General features: G+C 42.0%; 3 protein-coding genes across 3 annotated transcripts in view; 2 read left to right on the forward strand and 1 right to left on the reverse strand.

Annotated features, from left to right (window-relative positions):
- bcl2l12 (BCL2 like 12) overlaps positions 1 to 26,371 on the reverse strand; it is a 138,371-nt gene that overhangs the window by 92,736 nt on the left and 19,264 nt on the right. The window lies entirely within an intron of this gene.
- cln3 (CLN3 lysosomal/endosomal transmembrane protein, battenin) overlaps positions 1 to 26,371 on the forward strand; it is a 313,824-nt gene that overhangs the window by 56,459 nt on the left and 230,994 nt on the right. The gene's annotated exons all lie outside the window — the stretch shown is intronic.
- tspan4b (tetraspanin 4b) lies at positions 948 to 26,311 on the forward strand. Its single transcript, XM_072369049.1, has 8 exons — positions 948 to 1,261; positions 4,404 to 4,473; positions 4,726 to 4,917; positions 5,099 to 5,173; positions 7,234 to 7,329; positions 9,105 to 9,218; positions 24,091 to 24,174; positions 25,398 to 26,311. Exons 2-8 carry the CDS (start codon positions 4,405 to 4,407, stop codon positions 25,464 to 25,466), a joined length of 699 nt encoding a protein of 232 aa, XP_072225150.1. The 5' UTR covers positions 948 to 1,261; position 4,404; the 3' UTR covers positions 25,467 to 26,311.

Genomic DNA, 26,371 nt, shown 5'->3' on the forward strand with positions numbered 1-26,371 from the left:
ATTGTCTTTTAGTTTTCCTCCAAGAGTGGAGTGATTATTATTTTGGTAATTTTTATAATCACTTTTTCCTCTATATTTATTGGAAGAAGTGTGTTAGACATTTTCATAGCATAAATTTATTTCTCTGTCTTGGAGATTTTAAGTAGTGAAAATAAAAACTGTCTTGAAAATCCCTGCATCTGTGCCCAGTTTCCTGCCGGGTTGTGTGACAGTGGGCAAAGAAGACCCGATTATGGAAAATATCGGTAACCAGAGTTAAGTCTTAAGACTCAAAATAAGCTACTCTTACCAGTTTATGATGAGGTTGTGTAAACAAGGCTAACCTTAACCAAGGGAGAGAATGAAGAATAATCAAACACAAAGGGATGTCTTCTAAATGATTACCCAAAATAACCAGTTTAACTAGCACTGTGGAATGAGTGACTTAGGCCAAAGTTTTTTCCATCAAGGGCTCTTATAATATGTGGATGTTCTGAAGGAATTAAAGGAGTGCCTAACTTGTAGACTATTTCTTGATCAGTTAAATTAGCCTCTGCCCTGGAGTCAATGAAAGTAGAAAGGATGAACAAAGTCAGCTGAAAAGAGATTGTGGCTGGCACAATAAGCTGTAAAGGAGGGGAATTATTACTAATTATTACCACGCCTACTTACGAGCAACTTTATATATACACATATATACGTATACATATATGTGCGTATATATAAAGTTGTTGACAGGAAGTGTGCCCGCTGGTGTGTGTTTGTGTGCATGACCTTCTGCTGTATGTACCATACATATCATTGAAATGGAGGACAGAAGAGAGTAACCTCAAATTTCTGGAGCAAGAGGAAAAAAAAGGGAGACGTTACAGGCTGAGATCTGAAGGAGGGAGTAATGTGAAAAAAATGGTTAAGGGGAGGGACAAAGAGAGGGGCCAGGAAAAACACACATCTGGAAAACATTGACGAGAGAGGGGGAGAGATAGAGGGTGGGACAGAAAACTATAGAAAAAAGGATATCAATTTAAGAATAAAGCCTTAAAGATGTGAATTATATTTAACTTCTAAATCTAGGAAACAAGAAGTTGACAGAAAAAAGAAGGCAGACTCGGTTTACTGGTGAAGAAAAGAAAGAGAAGCAAGTAAAGCTGCTTCCAAGTTCTGGCTGGTCCAGAGACCAAACCTAGTAACCTGGGCGTCAAAGAGTCTAGATTTATGAAGAGGAGTGTGACAAGGACATATGATCTGAAAAAGGCTTGACGAAGCTGCAACTCATCTTCAGGTAAAGTCTCTTTGAAGCGCAGCTTTTACTACACAGGTAGAACATTTTCAGAAACTGCACTTTGATAAAATAATCTGTTCCAACTCAGCATGGTGAAACTATTAAATGGAATGATTACTGTTTATGGAATAAGACGTGTTGACTTGAAATATTGTGTTTAGTATTGTTTTACTCAGTGGAACATGGACGCAGGAGCTCTGGGTTTGCCCTGTAGAAACTGATATCAAGACATTGGCAACTGATCCTTGAAGTCTTGTGGTTCTTGGGGTGGGGTCTCTGTGGATGAGTCTTGTTCCTGTACATCCCACAGATGGTTAACCGTATTGCTATATGGGAGTCTGAAGGCTGGGAAAGGCTTTATTATGATCAGTGTCAACTGCTTAAGCTATCAGTGTTTAAAGGTGGTAGTTTGTTTGTGTATATGGATTAAGGCGACAAATAAAATGAAACCACAATGATGTCATATGAGAAGCAACAGGGAAATAGCATGATGGCTTTTAATCTATTAGTTTACTCACATTTTAGTACACTAGTACAGCTGGTTCACTCCCACAAAGTGGTTCTGCTTAATAGCACAACTGGTCCTCATTGCCTCTCAGTTAGATTTTCGAGGTTGATTATGAATTGTATATGTAATTAATCAATTAATTAGGTCATAATCATTAACGTTTTACCAGGTATACTGAGCATTTGTTAGACTTGCTTTATAGCATTTACTTAACATTATGTTTTGAATCACTTTTCCATCAGACTTTTCTCCCAACAAAGTTGGTAATAGATTGATAAGTAAATTGAAAAAAATATATATATATATACATGTATACAGTATGTGTTCGGTGTAAGATTTGCTGTGACTCACAAGATTTATGGGAAATGCCTTCAGCAGTATAATTAGGGTGATTGAGTAGGGGAGGGAGCTTCCTTCCTGTCTGACTTCCTGTGTAGGGTCAGTGGTGATTGTGAGCATGACTCACAGACAAACTGGACTTTTAGAGTGAAAATGCCTATGTGCTCAAGCACATGAAGAGACATGCGTATTAAGCGGGTACAGTACAACATTACAAAAATGTTAAATAACTAACCCATCCTAAACACTTTTCTTTAATCTTCATTCTATTTTTTTTAAGGTCAGACAACAATGGTGTCAGATTTTTTATGGACAGAGGAAAAGACTGTCGCCTGCAACAAATATCTAATGACACTGCCACTAAGTTAATGATGTGCATCTACAGTAGATGAACTACAGCAGTTCAAAAAATATTTTACAAAAAGGGCAAAAGGGGCTTCATCTATCATGTTGTTTCACTGAGGCTACGTACTATAAATAATAATAAAACAAGATATAAGACATGAGCTACATTACTTTATTGGTTGAAGCAAAAAATTTAAGAAAAAGCCCCCAAATTAAAAAGGATTTTGTATAGGCTGCTCCAGTCATGTGTATTCAATCCAAATCAATGTGACCATATAAAAATAATTGCTTGGATGAAGTTTTTTATTGTTAGTTAAGGATCCTCATCCACCTGCTCTGGGATTCCAGAATACACAGGTTATCCCTCATACTGCGAGCCTGTAATGTTTCTTTCATTTTTTTGTTCTCTTTGAAAATGTGGGTAATTCCCCCAATGAGGGATTCCACCGACTCTCTGAGGGTTTGCGCTCTTTGCAGCCAGAGTCTGCACCTATTGCTGGCTGAACTCCAACAACCCCGTAATGTCTGAAATTCCCTATGTATAATCTCAATCAGGGACAAACGGGTGTTGGATACTTTCTTATCGATTGACATTAAAAAGTCCGTCGAATCATTCGCAGTTGGAAACATCACTCCGGGTAACTCTTTGTTGCGACTTCCTTTGGAGCTTGAAGTTGTTCTACTGAGTGAGGGGTTTTGGTTGGTTATCCCCATGACGATCCTGTCAAAACACTCGACAATGTAATCCTTTTGGCTGTTCAGACTTTCTTTGCTGTACCCCAGTGTGTTTAAGATAAGGCACTTCTAAAAATATATTTATTTAAACTATAGTTATTGGCAAAGTAATTAACTTACTGAATTGTTTGCTAGATTAGAAGTACGCCATTTTTGATCCTGCCTATAGTCTCACAGAATCTTGTGACACTACAGCATCTCGGTTTTTCAAGAACTTTAGACAAAAAAGGGAGATTGGATATAGGTAGATAATTAGCCAACACTTCTGAATCAAGAGTAGGTTTTTAAAGTAAAGGTTTAATTACAGCTACCTTAAAAGTCTGAGGTACATATCCTGTGAACAAAGACCGATTGATCAAATCCAATATGGAAGTGTCAATTAAGGGGAAAACCTCCTTGAACAGTCTGGTTGGGATTAGGTCTAACATACAAGTTGATGGTTTAGAAGAGACTATTGCTGTTGTTAGCTCAGAGAGATCAACTGGGCAGAAGCTGTCTAAATGCAAATCGGGTTCTAAAGATACTTCTAAAGCTGCTCTACTTGATGATACATCAGTGATAATAATGGGAAGGATTCCATTAATCTTCTCTCTGATAGAAACAATTTTATTGATGAAGAATCTCATGAAATCATCACTGCTGAGAGTTAAAGGAATACATGGCTCAACAGAGCTCGGACTCTTTGTCAGCCTGGCAACAGTGCTGAAAAGAAACCTGGGATTATTCTTATTCTCTTCTATCAATAATGAATAATAAGCAGTTCTAGCTTTACAAAGGGCTTTCTTAAACGTTATTAAACTATCTTTCCAGACTAATTGAGACTCTTCTAAATTAGAGGAACACCACTGTCTCTCCAGCTTTCTTGCAGTCTGCTTTAACGCACGCAGCTGTGAATTATACCAAGGAGCCAACCTCTTCTGACTGATTACCTTCCTTTTCAGAGGGGCAACATTGACCAGTGTTGTACGCATTGAAGCTATAGTGCTGTCAACAAGAGAGTCAATTTTTATGGAGTAAAATTTCAGTGTTTTAAAGAACAAAATTATTACAGGCCTTGACAGATACTGCACTTCATTACCGAGTCAGTTATCCAAACACGAAAGAAAAAATTGTGCTTAATTCACTTTTTCTAGCAAAAACTGCTGATATTGCTGGTGATATGAAACATTGTTTAAACAGTTATTTTGCTCTTGTCTCTCCCTAATTTCTTTACAGGATGTCAGTGTCCCAGAAGTGTTTATGCTGTGTCAAATATTTGATGTTTGTCTTTAATCTCATCTTCTGGGTTAGTATTTGCACGAATCATCCCCAAATTGTCATTTTATTCAGTTCCCCTTTTCACTGAAAATACAAAATACATAATACGATTTGAGATTTTTATGAAGCCTCTCCTAATTTAGTGTTGCATCTGAAATTATTTAAGGCTGACTTATAAAGCATGCCAAGTCAGCCCCATTATATCTTATACTCAATCAGGATTTTAGATTTCCAATGTTGTTTAAGACATTAAATTCGTGACTTTGCATTTTTTTCAAAGCTAGGAGGATGTGGCTTGTTTGGGGTTGGAGTCTGGTTGTCCTTCACACAGGCAGAGTTTTCCTCTCTTCCCCTGTCCTTTCCATCACTCTCAGCTGCCAATCTGCTGTTGGTCGCAGGTGGCATTACTATGGTAACAGGATTCTTGGGTTGCCTCGGAGCCCTAAAGGAGCAGTGCTGCCTTTTGTGCATGGTAAGAAGAAGATACTCCCTTTTTAGGTGAATTTTGTGTCTTTATTAGAGAGTGGCCAATATATATGACCAAATATGATAGGAGTGAGAAAATGACCATCAGCAAATATACATGTCATATTTAGATGTTCCAATCTTGCATACAACATGTCTTTCTGCTATTGCTCTCCTGTCTTCTGCAGTTCTTTGTGATCTTGTTGCTCCTGGTCCTGACGGAGGTGACTCTTGTGTTGGTTATACACATCTTCCATGACAAGGTGATCTCACCATCAACAAAAAATACAACAACAAATGCAACAACCAAAAGGAGAGAGATGCTGTTGGCAACTCTTCATCATTCGGCAGTGAAACACAAAAGGCAATATCAGGAATATATATTAGGTATAAGGCAAAACAAAAATAAACACTAGGAAAAGCATGAATAAACATTGGAAGAAACATTTGGAGGTAAAGGACATAAATACTGAGGTGGATATAGTTACTGAGATGATATGTACTGAGATGAGTATGTACAAGTAATAAATACTGCGATGGGTATATACAAGGCTGGGCAAATCTATATTGAGGTATTGATGACTGAGTCAGATGGACCAGACTCAGTGAATAATTCCCTAATTTCAACAATTAACCTTCTAAGACTGGCTCAGTACCTAATGAAGAACCTCCTGATCCCTATAATCCCTACATAGACCAGTGAGCAGTGCTGACCATGTCATTGGGGTCATCAGGTGGAAACCTCATCAGTGTTTCGTCTAGTTGGGCCCACGACACCTCCAAGAGGCTAGGCAGTGCTCACTGGCGTCCCAGAGTCACTCCCCTAATGCCAGCCATCACTGCTCCTCACACCACAACAACCACCTTTTGTTTTTTCCACAAGTAGAATTATTATCAGCTACAGACTGCACACCAGACACAGCGGGGTGGGGATACAAACCCTGATTCGGGTAGGGGGTAGAAATAAAAGAGGTAAAGATAACAAGGAATGGGATTCAAACCCTGGTTTGGGTAGGGGGTAATGAAAGTAAAGAGGGTGCCAGAGGTGGAGGCAGGACTAGATACACAAGCAGATTCAGTAGACAAACTCACCTAAACAGTCTTACAAAAATGCCAGCAAATACAAGGCCATACAGACCAACTCAGCTGAAATGGCCACATGGTTTAAAAAGGCTCACATTGGCCACACCCTCCACTTAGATACATTCTGGATTTCTTCCTTGCTTCTCCCAAGAGTCTGTTTACCCCCCTGTGCTCTCCCTGCTGGGCCCCCAGCTGCTATTGCTTCTTCTAATCCAAATCCACGGACTGGACTTTACTGCCTCATCTGACATTTCCTTCACTATATTTTCCTCACACTTACACCCAACAATGAGACAACAGACTTTGCAACAAATCTTCTACATCCTACTTCCACTGGACAGATCCTAACTTTCATCCTCGCTGCTATGCTTCTGGGGTGGGTTTGTTAGATTAGGCATTCATACCTTTCTGAACTCAATAATGTTGCCCATAACAGAATTGAAATCCTCTCGCAGAACAATGGAATTAACTGTGGGTAGGGGCATACGTTCAAAAACCTGGCAGAGCCTGTTTCCAGGCTAAAGACAAAGGGAAGCCACTCTCATCCAACAAGGAATACCACAATGTTTGGGAGCCATAAAGACGGACCACTAGTAAGCCTACCCCTGCTTGCTCCCTCCTGCCCATGGTGACTCCAAAGTGTAATGAATTCAAACCCTTCTCCAAGAGATTGGTTCCAGAACCCATGCTATGCATTGAGGTGAGCCCAACTATATCTAGCCAGTATCTCTCAACCTTTTGGATACTTTTGTCAACCAGTTAAGTGATGTTTAGTGTCAGCCACCAGGGACCAGTCTTGCACCTTGGACCAGTCCCAGTCCACATTGCACTGGCCCCTTATGACACTTCCTGCTTGTGATGGTTCCACAAGACAGTGGTCTCATGTGGGTCATTAAGACTGTGTCTGGCCATAACCCATGACAAAAGGCCCAACCATCTTTCTCTAGCAGACAAAAATTTTCCCCAGGTGTGGATCCAGGATGAGGGTATTCTTAACCCTGGTGATGTATCTTGGTTAATTGGTGACTCCCAATTATCAGGATTGTGAAGACAAATGTGAATGGCAATTTATTTCTGTGTCAGACGATGAATATACTAGTGAGGTGCAAAGGTATACTGTCTGCCTAGTCTTCAGCAATCTAACAAATAATGTATGGATATAAATATATATACACACACACACACAATACAAATGACAGTGATTATTTGAATAAGTTACTGTGTATCTTTCATTTTTCAGATGGATTCAAAAGCACAAGCTGAATTAAAAGAGGGTATGAAAATGTATACATCAGAACTTGGACTGAAAAATTCCTGGGATAATGTACAGAAAATGGTGAGCATTCTGTACCAAACAGAGCATGGAAACATACAGTGCATCAAGAAAGTATTCACAGCACTACACTATTTCGACAATATCCTATGTTACAGGCTTATTCCCCCAATAGATTAAATTCACCTTTTTAAATGTCAAAATTCTATACACAATAAACCATAATGACAAAGAGAAACAAGTTAGTTTAAACTTATAAAAAATTTATTAAAAATAAAAGATTTACATAAGTATTCACAATGTTTGTTCAATACTTGTTAAAGCGCCTTTGGCAGCAATTACAGCCTCAAGTCTTTTTGAGTAGAATGATAACGAGCTTGGAACACCTATTTTTGGGCAGTTTCCCACCTTCTTCTTTGCAGAAACGTTCAGGTTCCATCAGGTTGGATGGAGAGTGCCGGTGCACAGCCAGTTTCAGATCTCTCCAGAGATGTTCAATTGGACTCAGTTCTGGGCTCTGGCTGGGCCACTCAAGACATTCACAGAGCTGTCCTGAAGCTGCTGCTTTGTTATCTTGACTGTGTGCTTAGGGTGGTTGTTCTGTTGGAAGATGAACTTTTGCCCCAGTCCAAGGTCCAGAGTGCTCTGAAGCAGGTTATCATTAAGGAGGTCTCTGTACATCCAGACAGAACTCTTGGCATTCAGGCCAAAGAGTTCAATAATCTTTGTTTCATCAGACCAGAGATCTTTATTTGTCATGGTAGGAGTCTTTCAGGTGCCTTTTGGCAAACTCCAGGCGGGCTGTCATGTGCCTTTTACTGAGGAGCGGCTTCTGTCTGGCCACTCTACCATACAGGCCTGATTGGTGCAGTGCTGCAGAAATGGTCATCCTTGTTGTCCTGGAAGGTTCTCCTCTGTCCACAAAGCAATGCTGGAGCACTGTCAGAGTGACCATCAGGTTCTCGGTCACCTCCCTGACTAGGGCCCTTCTACCCTGATCGCTCGGAGTGGACGGGCAGCCAGCTCAAGGAAGAAGAGTCCTGGTGGTTCCAAACTTCTTACATTTACAGATGATGGAGGCCACTGTGCTCAGTGGGCTCTTCAATGCTGCAGCCTTTCCCAGATCTGTGCCTCGATACAATCCTGTCTCAGAGGTCTACAGACAATTCCTTGGACTTCATGTCTTGGTTTGTGCTCTGACATGCACTGTCAACTATGGGACCTTTTATAGAAAAGTGTGTGCTTTTCCAAATTATGACCAATCAACTGAATTTACCACAGGTGGACTGCAATCAGGTTGTAGAAAATTCTGAAGCATGATCAGTGGAAACAGGATGCACCTGAGCTCAATTTTTAGGGTCATTGCAAACGCTGTGAATACTTATGTAAATGTTTTATTTTTGTTCTTTATTTTTAACAAATTTGCAAAGTTTTAAACACACTATCATTGTGGGGTATTGTGTGTAGAATGTTGAGGTAAAAGATTAATTTAATCTATTTGGGAATAAGACTGTAACACAGGATATTGTGGAAATAGTGGAGCACTGTGAATACTTTCCGGATGCCCTGTCTATGAGACAATTAGACCCCTAGAATTGTTTTTCATTGAAATGTTAAAAAGATGCTATGTAAGTTCATAGTTGTTTGACACTGCATCTTCAGTGGATCAGTATGCCTCATGTTAAAAAAGGGTTAAAACTTTCCTGTAGCTGTATAGGTTGGCCCCTCAGTGGTATCACTATTCATGAGAAATCTTTAACCAATAAATCAAAAGCAAAACATGAATTATGTATAGAAACTGAGATTTACTGCTCTTTTCTTTTACTTACTGTTTCTAGTTCAAATGCTGTGGTGTGACCAACAAAACAGACTGGTATGAAGTCCTGAATGGAACATTGCCTGCATCCTGCTGCTCTGTTGGGACAGAAAAGTGTGATACTGGATGGAGTGAGGTTAGTTTGCTGCTAAGTTTTAAAAAGTGCCCTTGTAGTTCAAAACCAACGTGTGAAAATTCAGCTATGCTTATATTTTTTGGATTGGTAATCTCTGCTAAAATCATGAGATTGTCTGAATCACACAGCAATTAGGACAGAAAATTTAGCCATGGATGTTTGTGAAATACTCGTGTTGTTGTCAGTAGGTAAGCAATGGTGGTATAGTAATTTACAATGATATGAGACACTGTCAGAAAGCCAAATAAATCATGAATAGCATGTCAGGGGTGTGCAAACATTTTGACTCAGGGAATAATGAGTTTAAAAAAAAAAAAACAATAAGTTTTAAAATTTGACAGAAGGGCCGGTAACCTAATACAAATTACATTTAGAAGCCATTCCACTTACATTCAGTTTCAATGGGAACAGTGTTGTTGGTCACCCTTTTTTGCCAGTGCATCAACTTTTAGTGGAGGCAATTCTCACGACAGATCTTAGGTGTTCATCAGTTAATTCAGATCCTTTGTTGATGTACACGCCAAATATCTGCTTACACACATGTAGGTAGAGCCAACACCAGCATCCTCTGTGCCAAACTTGGCTTTGTTTAGTGAAGCATAAAACTAATCCAGTTTAAAGGATTTGAACTTCTCCATTCAGGGGGAGTCACTTTAAACATTGATGACTTCCAATTGAAAATCTTGCAGCGCTGTTTTACAGTATTGTGAAAGGGGACATGACACTAGCTGAAGTGACTTGTCAAGACCGACGGCAGAATTATCCGAGCAAGTCGTCTAGTGATTTGCTGTATATCTTCACATGTTGAGGAGCCTCTTTCAGCGTAGCTAGTGTGGGGAAATGAACAAATCATTTGTTGGAATTTGTCTCAAGAATAAAGTAAATTTGGCTCATAAGGCTCTCAGATTTGTATACATTTTGTGCACAAACTGATATTTCCCTTGTAGCTCCACTTTCTGCTTGTCCCCAGCAAAAGAAAAAATCCCAAAGCCAGTCTGTGTCACTCAGCTCAGGAAAATTGTTGGCTTTCCTGACTAACTCCATTGGCTAATCTTCCCTTTGAGTTCCCACACTCGTTGACATACTTTCCCCAAAAGTAACCAGTGGACATGAGAGTGATAAACCAAGAGCTGGTGATCAGCATCAGTTTCCTCCAGTAATTTAATTATCATCCAGTGATGTAACTCATATAAAGTAACTTTTTACGGCTGGCTTCACTACATGATCAAGCTGAAATACAGACTTACACAATGCTTCCTGATGGATTATGCAGTGTAGGAAAATCATATCCAGCTCAGGGTTTTCCTCTCTCGTCTTATCCTGGATTCTTTTAAGAGCCTAACGTTTATTCCTGTTAAGTTTAGCAATCCATCCATGGTGACATTACCAAGCTTATATCGAGACAGCTTCAGCCTTTCAATGATACCAGACACCCTGCTATACAAGTCCACTCCTCGTGGTCAAAAATTCCTTTGTTGTAACAAAACTGTCATTAATCCGTCTGATAAGATTAAGAGCTGAGTGGCTCTTATATTGTCACTTACATTCTAATGTGCTAACGTATATAGCTTAAATGACTAAATTTTTCCGTTTAACTCGCCCACTAATTCTTTGTGAATTGGTTGCTTTAAACGAACCACAGTGGACCAAAGTGCTGTTCAGGATAAATAAAGACATAATGAATCAAATGTTCACAAGAAATTGCAATAAAAGAAAAAATTATTAAACAAAAATTATTTAAAAAGTGAGAGCATGAATGAAAATATCAACCATACAATAAGAAAAACAATAAAATCAATACAAAATAAAATGACATAAAATAAAAGTCTCACATGGTGTTAAAAGCCAAGGAAAAAAGCCAGTTTTAGGAAGGGATTTAAAAACAGAGAGAAGAGGCCTGGCTCATGTGCAGAGGCAGATTGTTCCAAAGTTTTGAAGCTGCAACTGTGAAAGCGCAATCCCCTCTGAGCTTCCTATTAGTTTTTGGCACAATGAGGAGCAGCTGGTCAGCTGACCTGAGAGAGCAGTGGGTACATAAGGGTGAAGAAGCTCAGAGAGGTAGGGCGGGGCAAGTCCACTGAGAGATTAAAAAACAATTAAAATCATTTTCAAATGGATCCTGGAGTGTATGAGCAGCCAGTGAAGTGAGGCTAAAATGGGGGAAATGTGCTCATATTTACATGTGCCAATTAAAAGACATGCAGCAGCATTTTGAACCGTTTGAAGACGGGCGATGGAGGACGCACTAACCCCCACATAGAGTGTGTTACAGTAGTCCAGCCGAGTAGTAATAAAGGTGTGGATTACTGTCTCAAAAAGCTGCCTTGGAAGGATTGACTTTATTTTGGCCAGCTGCCTCTACTGGAAAAAGCTCGATTTAACTACTGACCTGATCTGGTTTTCGAGGCATGCCCCAGTGGACCTTTCCAAGTGCACTGGGAGTCAAGACGTGCCCACAGGTGGGTGAAGCCGTGAGAGTCATTAAAAACTCTTAAAAGTGCAGATTTGGTGCTGGGCAGGGTTTTAAAACCAGACTGGAAAACCTTGAGAATGCTATGCTCTTCTAGAAAGGTCATTAGTAGACAGTGGACTGCCTTTTCGAGGATTTTTTAAATAAAATGTAGTTTGGAGATTGGCCTGAAATTGGCAAGAACAAGTAGGATCTAGACCAGTTTTTTTTTTTTAAATCAGTGGTTGAACTACCGCATGTTTCAAATTTTCAGGGACTACACCTGAGGACAAACTTCGATTTATGACAGTAGTGAAAGACGGCCCTATAGTGGCGAAAACCTCTTTAAATAGTCGAGGAGGGACAGCATCATCTGGAGAACCTCGGGGCTTAAAACAACCAACAATCTCCTGTAAAAAGGACAGAGTCACTGGCTCAAACTGGTTAAAAACAGCAGAGCAGGGAACAGAGATTGAAGGGTCGTAAGCATGAGGTGACAATAGAGCAGAAAAGTGCAGAAAGTTCTCACACACAGTAGTGGAGGCATCCATACAGACAGTCATTAAGAACCGACTTCATGGTCTTAAACAGAACACGGGGCTTGTGACAGTTTGAAAGCATAATGTCAGAAAAATATTTTCTTTTAGCATCTTTCACTATTCGCTGATATTGACAGTTTGTCCTTCTTCCACTTGCGCTCAGCTCTTCGGCACTTATGTCTGACAATATGAGTCGTGTCTTTTAACCAGGGTTCAGGTTTAGTTTTAGGCTGCCTGGTTTTTAATGGAGCCACAGTGTCCAAAAAAGGCAAGTGGAGTGAAACCATGAGCTAAGCTCCACTGTACTGCACACAGACTCTGGGAAAACGCAGTTCTGATTAAAAGCAGCTGAGAAATTAACAGCAGTGGAAGGGTTACTGATGTGACGAGCAGCAATAGAGCCAGATTTAACTGTGTTACAGTCAAGAGCAACCTCAAATAAAACAGGCATGTGGTCAGAAAACAAATCTCAAGATTAAAAACAGGCAAACCATGTGACAAAATGAGATCAAGTGTGTGTCCACGTTTTTGAGTAGATCCAGACTCAGACTGCACAAGATTAAAAGAGTCATTGAGGTCCAGGAGGTCCTTAACCATTGGCTTATCAGGATAACACACGTGAACATTAAAATCACCGACAATAAGGACATGGTCATATTTACCCATGATTTCAGCCAGGAAATCAGAAAAGTCATTTAAAAAGTCCTTATTGTCACAGTTTAGTCATTCAACCATCAGTAATTTTCCATTGATCCTGCTTCTGCCCCACTCAGCCTGTCAGTCACACACACCTCATCAGTTAACTCCACTCACCTGTGCACACAGCTGCCTCTCATCACATGCAATCAGCCCAGCATATAGTCACCAGCTCCACACTCTATCCTTTGCCAGATTGTTCTTTGCAATGCAAGTCTTTCCAACGTTCTCCTGCCAGCTTTACCGGTACCGACCTCGCCTGTCCCTGATTCCCTGCTTCGTCTGCCTCCTGGTAATTCGATCCAGCCTTCTGTCCCTGACCAAGAACTTTGCCTCTCCTCTCCTGATTCCTGTTTGCCGGTTTCTAAACCGTTTGTCTGTCTGCCAGAGTTACCACTGTCTTCTGACTCCTTTGTACTGCAATTGGGTCCATACACCACCCGTTACAGTACAATCTGGCCAGACATGGACCCAGCAGGCCCAACCTCACCACAGGATCGGTTTGAGAGGATTGAACACGCGCTCATGCAACAGCAGCAGAGAATGGAGGAGGCTGATGCATACGCCAGACGAGCTACAGAGGCCAACACCAATGCCTTTGCAGCCCTCTCTGCCCAGTTGCAACAGCTGATGTCCACTTGCCCTCCTGCAGTTCCAGTCCCCACACTGGAGACTCCTGCTCCAGCTCTGCCACAGCCCAGAATAATCTCCGAGCCCAGAGTGGGAACCCCTGAGCGATATGATGGAAACCCTGAACTCTGCGGTTCATTCCTGACCTCCTGCTCCTTACTCTTCGGCCTGCAGCCATACACGTTTGCCACCGAGGATGCCAGGGTGGCATACGTAATTAGCAACCTGACCGGCAGAGCCCTCCTCTGGGGAACAGCAGAGTGGGAGAGGCGGACTTCCGCTTGTGCATCATTCCAGGCCTTCTCTGATGAACTACGCAAGGTTTTCGGGTTGGGCACTTCCGGATCTGATGCCGCCCGTGATCTGCTCTCCCTGCGCCAAGGGAACCAGTCACTGGCTGACTTCTCCATCGACTTCCGGACCAGGGCCCGTCGAAGCGACTGGAACACTGCGGCTCTGCGCAATGCTTTTCTGCATGGTTTGGCAGACTACATCAAAGATGAACTGGTTTCCTATCCTGTACCTTCCACACTGGACAGTCTCATTGAACTTACTGTTCGGCTGGACCTCCGCATACAGGCCCGGAGAAGGGAGAGGAGACAGAACACTCCTGGTCATCTCGTCCCAGCCCGCTGGCCAGGTTACTCATCTGCTTCCGGTTCCTCTTTACCCGCTATGGATATTGGCCTAGAGTCTGAGCCCATGCAGGTGGACCGCACCAAGCTTACACCCGAAGGGCGAGAGCGCCGCCGTAAGGGGAATCTGTGTATGTACTGTGGACAAGCTGGACATTTTATCTCCCACTGCCCGTTAAAAGACAGGGCTCACCAGTGAGTGAGGAAGTCCTGGTGAGTCACACGGCAGCAAAGTCTTCCTCCTCAAGCTTGCGCCCGCTCTTCCAAGTCAAGCTCCTCCTTCCTGGTGGTGCACACACCCTGCCCACTTTTATAGACTCTGGTGCAGATCCCAACATTATGGCTGAGAGCTTAGCTATACAACTCTGACTTAAGAAGATTCCACTTGACACCCCAATTCCTGCCAAAGCCCTTGATGGCCATCTTCTGGAGACTGTCACTCTCCAGACTTCTCCTGTCCACATGCTACTTTCCGGTAACCACCATGAGACCATCCAGTTTCACCTCCTGTCATCTTCCAACATTCCACTGATCTTAGGCTACCCTTGGCTACGTCGACACAGACCCCACATCGACTGGGCCACAGGGGGCATCCTCGGTTGGAAGAACTCCTGCCACCAGGTCTGCCTTAAAGAGGCCTCTGTACCCCAGCAGACAACGCACTCCAGTTCCTGCCCTGACTTGTCCAGAGTTCCTGCCGAGTACCATGACTTCCGGGAGGTGTTCAGTAAAACTAAGGCGATTGCTCCCCTCATCGGCCTTATGACTGTTCCATTGACCTGATGCCTGGCACTTCACCTCCCAAGGGGCGTCTGTACTCCCTGTCTGGTCCTGAACGGGAGTTCATGGAGTCTTAAATCAATGACTCCCTGGCTGCCGGTATTATCCGACCCTCGTCTCCTGCTGGGGCAGGATTTTTCTTTGTCGAGCAGAAGGACAAGACCCTGCGCCCCTGCATTGATTACAGGGGACTTAATGACATCACTATAAAGAACCGGTACCCTCTTCCCCTCATCTCCTCAGCCTTTGAGTTACTTCAAGGAGCCATGATCTTCACCAAGCTCTACCTCCGTAATGCCTACCACCTTGTCCGCATCCGAGAGGGGGATGAATGGAAGACTGCTTTTAACACGCCCACCGGACATTATGAATATTTGGTGATGCCATTTGGCCTCACCAATGCCCCGGCAGTTTTCCAGGCCTTGGTCAACAACCTCCTCAGAGACATGATCGACAAATATGTTTTCGTCTATTTGGACGACATCCTCATTTTTTCTAAGTCCCGCGAAGAACATATCCACCATGTCCAGACGGTCCTCCAACGCTTGCTGGAGAACTCTCTTTTCGTGAAGGCCGAAAAGTGTGAGTTTCACTCACAGACTGTGTCATTCCTGGGTTACATTGTGACTCAATGTCACCTGGAGATGGATCCTGCCAAAGTGGACGCAGTTAGGTGCTGGCCAGTCCCTGAAACCCGTAAGAAGCTGCAGCAGTTCCTTGGCTTTGCCAATTTTTACAGGCGCTTCATCCGGAACTATAGCTCCATCGCTGCCCCTCTCACAGCCCTGACATCCTCCAAGACTTCCTTCCGATGGTCCCATTCTGCAGATACAGCCTTTCAGACCCTGAGGGACCGCTTCAGTTCTGCACCCATCCTCCAAGTTCCTGATGCCGAACGGCAGTTCATCGTAGAGGTGGATGCATCTGACATGGGTGTAGGGGCTGTGCTGTCCCAGCGAGCAGCCAGTGACCAGAAGATCCACCCATGTGCCTTTTTCTCTCGGCGTCTTTCCCCAGCCGAGAGAAATTATGACATTGGTAACCGGGAACTCCTTGCTGTTAAACTGGCCCTGGAGGAGTGGCGGCACTGGCTGGAGGGAACCAAGCAGCCCTTCCTGGTGTGGACGGACCACAAGAACCTGGAGTACATTCGAACCACAAAGAAACTCAATTCTCGACAGGCACGATGGGCCCTCTTCTTCACTAGGTTCAATTTCACCCTCTCCTACAGACCCGGCTCCCGCAACGTCAAACCTGAAGCTCTGTCACGTCAGTTCCAGAGGGAGGATGATGGCACCAGTGCTCCTGACACCATCCTTCCGTCCCCGTGTGTTGTGGCATCCCTGACTTGGGAAATTGAGGAGAAAGTCAGCCTGGTCCTAGTGCCTGCCCTACTGGATGTTTATTCGTGCCTGCAGCTCTGAGGTCGGATGTACTCCAGTGGGCCCATGGTCCTAAGTTGACCTGCCATCCTGGGATCCAGAGAACCCGGGAGGTCCTTCTACAACGTTTCTGGTGGGCCACGTTACAGGAGGACACCCGGGAGTATGTCAAAGCCTGCCAGATCTGCAATCGGAATAAAACATCGCGTCAAGCACCATCCGGCCTCCTGCAGCCTCTCCCAGTGCCACATCGCCCATGGTCCCACATTTCACTGGACTTTGTGACAGGCCTGCCACCATCGAATGAGAAGACGGCTATTCTTACCATTGTGGACCGCTTCTCTAAGATGGCACACTTTGTGTCCTTGCCTAAGCTCCTGTCAGCTAAAGAGACAGCCCAGCTGCTCCTCAACCACGTCTTCCGCCTTCATGGGATTCCTGTTGATGTGGTCTCGGACAGAGGGCCCCAATTTTCATCAGTGTTTTGGCGGGAGTTCTGCAGCCTCTTGGGAGCCACGGCCAGTTTGTCATCCGGGTACCACCCGCAATCTAATGGCCAGACTGAGAGGAAGAACCAAGAAATGGAGACGGCCCTCCGGTGTATGGTGTCACAGAACCCATCCTCTTGGTCCCAGCATCTGTTGTGGGTGGAATATGCCCACAACACCCTTACCAGCTCTGCCACCGGTTTGTCTCCTTTCCAGTGTGGTTTGGCAGAAGGTTTGGCTCTCCACCCGTGACCTTCCACTGCGTGTGGAATCCAACAAGCTGGCTCCCAAGTTTGTTGGGCCCTTCACTATCGAGAAGGTCATCAATCCTGTGGCTGTCCGGCTCAAACTCCCTCGGTCTATGCGGGTGCACCCGACATTCCATGTGTCCAAGGTCAAGCCGGTCAACGAGAGCCCGCTGGTGCCTGCTGCTCCAGTTTCAGAGTTTCAGTAAAGCCTTGAACTTTTTACCACTGTCTTCTGACTCCTTTGTACTGCAATTGGGTCCATACACCACCTGTTACACTTATTGTATTTGGGAGGCTGTATTTGTGAGACCACAGCACCATGTGAAGGCGACCAAGCTCAAATGAACTCGGCTGAAAGCTGGTGAACGAGGCTGATAGTGATAGCTGCAGACATTTAAAACAACTCTTGAAGACATGGTTCGATATGACAAGTCACTGTCCTGTGACAATCTAATTTTTAAAAAAAATAGTTTTTGCTCTCTGGACACTAGAGACCTGGGGCCTCATGTGCAAAGACTTGCGTGGATTTCCTACTGAAACATGTCATAAGCTCAAAACAAAATGCCCTCCATGTACAAAAATATCTGGTATCAATGTGTGTGCACGCATGAATCTAAACACATTTCGTTTGTACATCCCAATCAACGTGAAATTGAGCGCACATGTCGGAGTACCCAACTCCTCCCTGTCCACGCCCCTACTTAAATATGCAAATCATATTTAAATGAGCCCTGCACCTGCGAGTCCCCTCCCTGCACGATCAGAAAATAAAGAAAAAAGAATAACTTAACGGAAAGCGAGATGGAGATGATACTTTCTGAGGTGGAGGCCCGCAAAAATGTGCTCTTTGGCACGCTGTCCTACGATATAAGCAGCAAACGTAAGAGGAGTGGGTGGGAGAGCGTGAGCGAAGCCTTTTAATGCTGTGGAGTCTGAGAAGCGCACACAAGCAGAGGTGAAGAAGAAGTGGTCCGATATTAAGGTGGATGTGAAGCGGAGACTGGCTGCCCACCGCCGAAGTGTGGCCGAAACAGGCGTGGGAGGCTGTTTGAACAGAGAGTCGGTACAACTGTGGGTGACACTGCTCTCTGCTCAGGGGTGGTGGGTGTGGGTGCCTCTGATTAAAGGTAAATAACTATGTATTTGTGTAATTTACAACAAACGTGTTCATACATTAAACTAGTGCAGAAGTGTGCCGGGGAAAAGGTGAGGCTGATTAAGACATTTCACACCTAATGCACAGGGTTATTAACATTTGCTCACAGAGACAATCAGGGGCTTGTTAGAAAGATCTTAAGCTGTAGTTTAACCAGCAAAAAACAGCAAGTTACTAACTTTAACCATCAACTATGATGCTGTGAAGACGAGATAGAAATTGGGGGCGCACATGTTCAATGCACGTCACGGGGAATAATATTAGGACAATTACACGAATAAAGTTACTCACCAAGAAGTCACCCATCGCACACAGTGCCAGCTTGTAGTTTGTTCCCAATAATTCTGTTACTGAATGTATGAATCGTGCGTTGAACCAGCCCCCCCCACCCACAAAGCATTTGCACATCACAAACGATCTGTACATTGATGGAATGAAAATGTTTCCTGTTGATATATAAATTCATCATGTGATGGCGCTGTTATAGCACTGTGTGTGCAGGTGATAGCTCCGATTACATTAGGAAAACCGGCTCTCGCTTCAAATTGCGCTTCAATGTTGGCCTGTTCAACTGCATTGTGGGAATTTGATATACCTGCTGAGATGCAGATAATTCTGTCCCACTCGGCTGGCATGGCTCGGTTCAGGGCTGGCACAGGGCTGGCACACCTTAAACCCCAGTGTGCACGTCACCTGTGGCACAAGCAGCGCATGGCTCCTAGCTGTTGCGCTCTAACGCCGGCTGTTGCTCTGTGCACAGTTCCAGGAGGACTGCCCTCAAAACGGCTGATGAGCCAGTTGTCATCATGTGCCAGCAAATCCTGTCAGTCTCTGAACACACGCTCTCTTCCAACTGCACCATTTACAATGTCTTCCAATACCGCTAAAGCAGCCATTGTTTTTAATGGTATGCACTGCAACACTTTGCGCATGCTTTTATATCCACTCGTGTAATTGCAGACACATGGGTGTGTTAATTGTTCATGTTTCTCAGATGTGCACATTACTCAGTCAGAGGAAAAATTGTGTTCACATTTATTTATTATAACAGTTTCCCAACATCACCTCTAAGTGTTGCCAAAGAATCAACAGCTGTAGAAAAGTGCGTACGACAGCCCTGAAGTTGGCGTGAGGCACTGCACATTTCCACGGTCATTTCACTCTTCATACATCTGATTGTTGATGTGAAAAAGTGTGTACGCCACTTTTTTGTGCATACGCACCCTTTGTACATGAGGCCCCTGCTATCTCTACCATGCATTCTTTAAAAAACTTCTCTTCAAAGAAAGGCTTATTGGCTTTTGATAACAACTTGCAATAGTGCTTGACTTCTGAATAGTTTGGAGAAAATGATCATGCTGAGTCTGAGAATTGGCTGCTAACCAATGGGCGCGAGCCACTCTTGCATGGACTTGTTGCAAGTGTAGTTAGCATGCTTAGTGGAAAAATGGCAGTTGATATTGTATTCCTTAATAACAGTTTCTTAGCAAATAAGCCATACAGCCTTTGATTGGACTTTAGTAAAAAAATATTTGGATACCCACTCCTTACTAAAAACTCGGAACTCACTCGACTTTTCTTTTTTTTTTTTTTTGGTCCACTCTTTGTTACAGAAGCGCTTGGCGTAGTGGCAAAGGTGAAGTCAAGTCAAGTCAAATTTATTCATATAGCACATTTCATGTACAAAACAATTAAAAGTGCTTTACATAAAATAAAAGCATTAAAGCAGGGAGCCAAAGAAGCATTAAGGATACATAAAATAATATATAGAGAAAGAAAAATAAAATAATTAAAATGAATTAAAATAATCAAAAACAAGCAACAGTCTAGATAAGTTAAAAGATACCGTGCAGATTTCATGCCTAAATACATGAGAAAAGAAATGTTTTTAACCTGGATTTAAAAATGTCTACATTTGGTGACAGTTTAATCTCCTCTGGCAGTTTGTTCCACTTGTTTGCAGCATAACAGGTTTAGTCTGGACTCTGGACTGGACCAGCTGACCTGAGTCCTTGGATCTAAGAGCTCTGCTGGGTTTATATTCTCTGAACATATCACAGATGTATTTTAGGCCTAAACCGTTCTGAGATTTGTAAACCATCAGTAGGCTTTTAAAATCTATTCTGTGACTGACTGGAAGCCAGAGTAAAGATTTTAAAACTGGTGTGATGTGTTCAGATCTCTTAGTCCTGGTTAAAACTCTAGCAGCAGCGTTCTGGATGAGCTGCAGATGTTTAATGCTCTTTTTGGGAAGTCCAGTTAAAAGACCATTACAGTAATGGAGTCTGCTGGAGATGAATGTATGGATGAGTTTCTCCTGGTCTTTTTGGGAGAGAAAACCTTTAATTCTGTTGATGTTTCTGAGTTGGTAAAAAGCTGCCTTGGTGACAGCTTTGATGTGGCTGCTGAAAGTCAGATCTGAGTCTATCAACATGCCAAGGTTACGAACTTGGTCAGTGATTGTAAGGGCCCGAGTCTCAAGATATTTACCAATGCTGACCTTCTTCTCTTTGCTACCAAACAGAAGGATCTTAGTTTTTTTTTTCATTTAATTGTAGAAATTCTCTCTCATCCAGGAGCTTATTTCCTCCAGACACTGACACAGTACGTCTGCTGGGCTGCAGTCGTCTGGTGACAGAGACACATAAAGTTGTGTATCGTCTGCATAACTGTGATAATTGATGTTAAAGTTCTGCAATATCTGACCCAAAGGGAGCATATACAAGTTAAACAGAAGAGGTCCAAGAACTGACCCCTGAGGGACTCCAAAAGTCATGGCCACTCGCTCAGATTCATAGCTGCCAGTTGTAACAAAATAACTCCTGCCTTCTAAGTAGGACCTGAACCAGTTAAGGACCACTCCAGAAAGTCCAACCCAGTTTTCCAGCCTGTGCAACAGGATTCTGTGATCTACAGTATCAAACGCAGCACTGAGATCCAACAGAACCAGGACTGAAACATAACCAGAATCAGTATTCAGCCTAATGTCATTTAACGCTTTGATCAGAGCTGCTTCAGTGCTGTGATGACGTCGGAAGCCTGATTGAAAGTTATTGAGACTTCCACTTTCATTCAGAAAGTCATTGAGCTGGTTAAATACAACTTTCTCAATAATCTTGGATATAAAACAGAGGTTAGAGACAGGTCTGTAGTTGTTCATCAGAAGCGTCCAGAATTTTCTTCTTTAGGAGTGGCTTAATAGCAGCTGTCTTTAGTGACTTGGGAAAAATGCCTGATGCCAGTGAGCTGTTAACTATTTGTAGGAGATCACTTTCTACTGAGGTAAAAACCCTTTTTAAAAAGTATTATGTCCCGAGTGCAAGTTGTTGATTTCAGATGCGGAACTGCTTTCTCTAGGATTTTTAAAACAACAATATTAAATTGGGACATAACATCAGTTATTTCTAGGTTTTAGACACAGATTAGTTTTCTTGTTTGTCTGTGTGGCGTGAATGTTTTGTCTAATTGTTTAAATTTTTTGGCTAAAAAAAAAAGTAGAGATGATAACCAGATGCCAGCAAAGGTCAATTGGGTCCGGCACGATCTTTGTAAAAGTATCAAACATAAAACAAAAAATGACACAGAATGATAAGGACAGAGGACAGGCACCTGTAAGTGTGTGTTTAACTAAGATTACAGCGATTATTACCTGGTTGACTGTCCCAGTCTGTTTTACTAGCAAATTTATGAGTTATAGTAATCCCGTGGTTTGCACCAGTGATGATGTGAATTAAACATTGTTTTATTCATGCATCACAGAGAAACAAAAATACTGAGTCCACGTTGCAATACATTTAAAACGACAAAACACTTAGTCGTTTTAAATCGATCACTCTTTTAGTTTTACTCAGTTTGTTTAACATCTCATCACAACTGTTTGATTAAAGTCCTCATGAAAATAAAACTGACATTTTAAATGTTTATGTAATCTAAGCCTTGCACGATACATTAAAAATACACCAATATTTGGATGAATAATTAAAAAATATATATATTTTAAACCTTAAGAGAAAGATAACAAAATTGTGGTAAGATTAAGGCTCCAAAATTCTTTGGTTAGGGTTTTAAATCATGGTTTTAAGGATTAGGGAAAATAAAGTCTCTTTTTAATATTACTAAAGGTAATTTTTTAATATACTTTGTTACATTTATCTACAGTGAAATGATGAGTGTTCAAGTGTTCATGCTCAAGCAAGTTTATTTATAAAACTGACCCTTGACTTTAATTTATGCTCAGTTTAGACGAGACGTTATTGGCCCTGACAAAACAACAGTACAGTACAGTGAATGCTGTAGTCAGAGTCAGAAAGGCCTGTTTATCCATCCATTTTCTATAGCCACTTAATCCAACTCAGGTTCGTGGGGGGCTGGAGCCTATCCCAGCTGTCATTGGGCAAGAGGCAGAGTATTCAATTTAGTTCAATTCAGTTTATGTATATGGCGCCAAATCATAAATCTCAAGGCACTTAGATAATACAGTCCAATTCAAGTCAATTGGAGTCTAATTCATTGTAGCCATAATCCAATCAAATCCAATTGGTTAAATTCAAAATTAGTCCAATTCATTCATACAGAGCAAATTCAAAAACAATTTCCGAGCTAAGGAAGCCAACAGATTGCACCAAAACTTGTCTTCAGTCCAATCTCCCGTCCTGAGCGTGCCTGTGGCGACTGTGGAAAGGAACGACTCCCTTTTAACAGGAAGAAACCTCTGGCAGAACCAGAACCAGGAAGGTTGGCCATCCGCCTCGACCAGCTGGGGTTTGAGAAGACAGAAAAGAGGGAAAAGAGGGCGGAAAAACACCATAACACCATTCAAAGGATACCTGTTGGAACGGGGAAACACAAGTTAATAACCACAATAATGTCACATGTACATAATATCATTTGAGCAAAGTGAGGAAAGGTGTGACAGATGAGGTCCCCCAGCAGGCTGGGCCTATAGCAGCTTAACTATGGGATGTTTCAGGATTACCTGAGCCATCCCTAACTATAAGCTTTATCAAAAAGGAAAGTTTTAAGCCTAATCTTAAAAGTGGAAAGGGTGTCTGCTTCCCGGACATTTACTGGCAGCTTATTCCACAAGAGAGGGGCCTGATAACTGAAGGCTCTACCTCCCATTCTACTTTTAGAAACTCTGGGAACAACAAGTAAACCTGCAGTTTGGGAGCGAAGTGCTCTGTTAGGAAAATATCTTACAATGAGATCTTTAAGATATGATGGAGCTCGGTCATTAAGAGCTTTATATGTGAGGAGAAGAATCTTAGATTCTATTCTGAATTTAACAGGGAGCCAATGAAGAGAAGCTAAAACTGGAGAAACATGATCTCTGCTGTTAGTTCTCATCAGAACTCTGCCTGCAGCATTTTGGATCAGCTGGAGGGTACACCCTGGTCCCCAGTTCATCACAGGGGCACACAGAGACAAACAACCATCTGTGGTTACACCTAACTTAGTTTAACCTAACATGTGGAGGGAATAAGCTGGAGAACCCACAGACAACCCATGCATACACAGGGAGAACATGCAAACTCCACACAGAAAGGCCCCAACTGGGATTTGAACCAACCCTCTTGCTGTGAGGCAACAGTGCTAACCACCACACCACCGTGCAGACCCCCCTTATACAGATTATCACAACCATCACCTCAAATTAACACTTTGTTGGAACCAACACTATGATTCCTAAATCCATGGAAATTCACATTTTTTTAATTTGTCAATAAAGAAAAATTATAGTTTTTTTTTATTTACTAAATTTCAAACTTCTTCTGAGAAGCTTTCAACATTTTCTTCCTCATTTGTCTCTCCACTTGTTGATTTTTGGCTTTTCCTTCCCTCACACTCCTTGTCTCTCTGTCTGCTGCAGCCATGCTATCAGAAGGCCAGACAGTGGCTACTCAATAACATTCACTCCGTCCTGGTGTTTGGAGTGTGTATTGGTGTTGTACAGGTAGGAATCTCTAATATTTATTGATCACTCTTTACGTTGTTGGTTGAGAGTCTTGTATCTATAACCTTAGGTGATTGTTTGCCAGTCCTCAGTTAGGCTCATAAAGACAGAGTTTTGTTAAATTATACATGTTGATTCACACTTTGGTGTACACATTTGGGAGAGTGGTGTGTGCCATCTTTTCAGGTAGTTTGTTTTCTGTTCAGAATGCTTTCCGAAGTTCAGATCCAAAATGTGTATCAGGACAAAAGATGCTGTCAAATTTCTAAATTCAATTTTTGCTTAGAATGCGACTGAACATGGGTCTGTTAAACACAGCATACAACTTTATTTGTGTTAAAATACAAATATGCAAACTCCATTTCCAGAAAAGTTTTCATAATGGAACAAAATCTATAATTAGTTAGAACCTTTCTTAACAGAGTTAAGTCCAAAGAAATGATTTTCAGTGTCTCCTCTGACCAACTTAATTGTATTTAGAAAGTAGAAAGTTTGATCTAGAATGTGATGTGTCAATTATGCATTACCTATGGTAAAACATTTGATGTGTGACTAATGAAATTGGGATTCCAAAGTTGGTTACGTGTCATCAAAACGTCAGTAATAACCTTTGATAAACTTTTAAAGCAAACTTAAATCTTCATGTCTAATTTTCACTCGTGGAAAAGACACGTTATGGTTCCACTAAAGTTGTCTGGATTAGCTAATGTCTGACCTTCAGCCACAAAACAGACAGAAAGGTTTTATTCCATCTGCTTTAACATTCAATACTGATGCGGCTTCACGGATATTGATGGGAGATGCCAGATAATTATGACTATGGTTTGTTATTATATTTTATAGAACAATAAAGTTTCCTCAGAAATCTAATATACCAGGCCTTGACTCCAGTTGTCTCTTTTCTGTAAAAAGAAAAGTCGACTTCTTCCTGAATCTGTTGGTATAGTTGATTGCTCATTAGCTTCTCACCATCATTTCTGTGATTTCCAGCCGGTCACAGTCAACAGTCATTGAGCCAGCTGGTTTTTTGCACTCAGTCACATGTCTAATGACATCATGTGCATCCCATCAATTCAAGATATGACCAGAGGTGACAGGTCTCCCTCACTGTCACAGTTTCAGTTTGAAGGATTCACTAAAAGACAGTTAAAAAGTATCCTCTGGCTACAGCTACTTACCCAAATGCCAATGCTAATGCTGACATGTCCCTTCTCTCTTGACAGATCTTGGCGCTCATCTTCTCCATGCAGATGTATTGTCAAATTCGTCATGCTGAGAAAAATCTGGACTAACTGCAGACTATCTGTTAATGTGGTCTGTAATGAGGCAGCTCGTCACAAACCTCCATGCTCCATCAATTGCACATAGTAATCTTTCTAATCCTTTGAGGTGACAGAGTTACAAAGACTTCAGCACAATCTAAAGTTTCACCATAGTGAGCATATTTACCACAGTATGGAAAAAGCCAGTCGTATCAGCTAACCAGCATTTATATCGTCCTCCTTAAGTCTACCCACATGTCAACCTCATCTTAACAATAAACATCTACACATTGCTGATATATAGATCTACTGCATCCTGCAAAGATTAAATCAAGATTATATTAGTTATCATACTTTGCTGTACATATTATTGCTGACTAAAAAGCTTCATACATTTTTGCATTAGCCTAATAGTTTTTATTTTTATTTGAAAAAAAATTCCCTGTACCATATTCCCTGCATCGTATCGGAAGATTCGCTGCAATAATGGCCTTTTGCACTGACTAAGCAATGTTTAAAGTCTGAATTGGGAGGTGTAAAAATGATCATTTTGACGATTGATATAAAAAGTCAGATCAGATCTGTATAAAGATAAATAATAGTGGTCAGGTGGTAACTAGTAGAGGACTCAAAATAATGTTGGCGTTATTCTATGTATTTCTCCATCCTACTCCATCCATTCATTCATTTGTTCTTTAAAAAAATTTAGGTGGATCTTTTAGAATTGTTTCATTTGTGGGTGTATTCCATCATTAATTTTCCAGACACACTTGATCCTATATTTATCTATAATCTATGTAACCTATAAGAACTATGAAAAACTTGCTGCATTCCAACAGCATCAATAATAAAGACTTCTGAGCTTTTATCATTAACTGCCAGCTCTTTTCTTACTATAAACACAGAATCAAGTTTGAAACTGTGTGCATGATCAC

This window comes from Leuresthes tenuis, unplaced genomic scaffold (genome assembly GCF_036924035.1).
Source record: "Leuresthes tenuis unplaced genomic scaffold, fLeuTen1.0.hap1 SCAF_17, whole genome shotgun sequence".
Taxonomy (NCBI): Eukaryota; Metazoa; Chordata; class Actinopteri; order Atheriniformes; family Atherinopsidae; genus Leuresthes; species Leuresthes tenuis.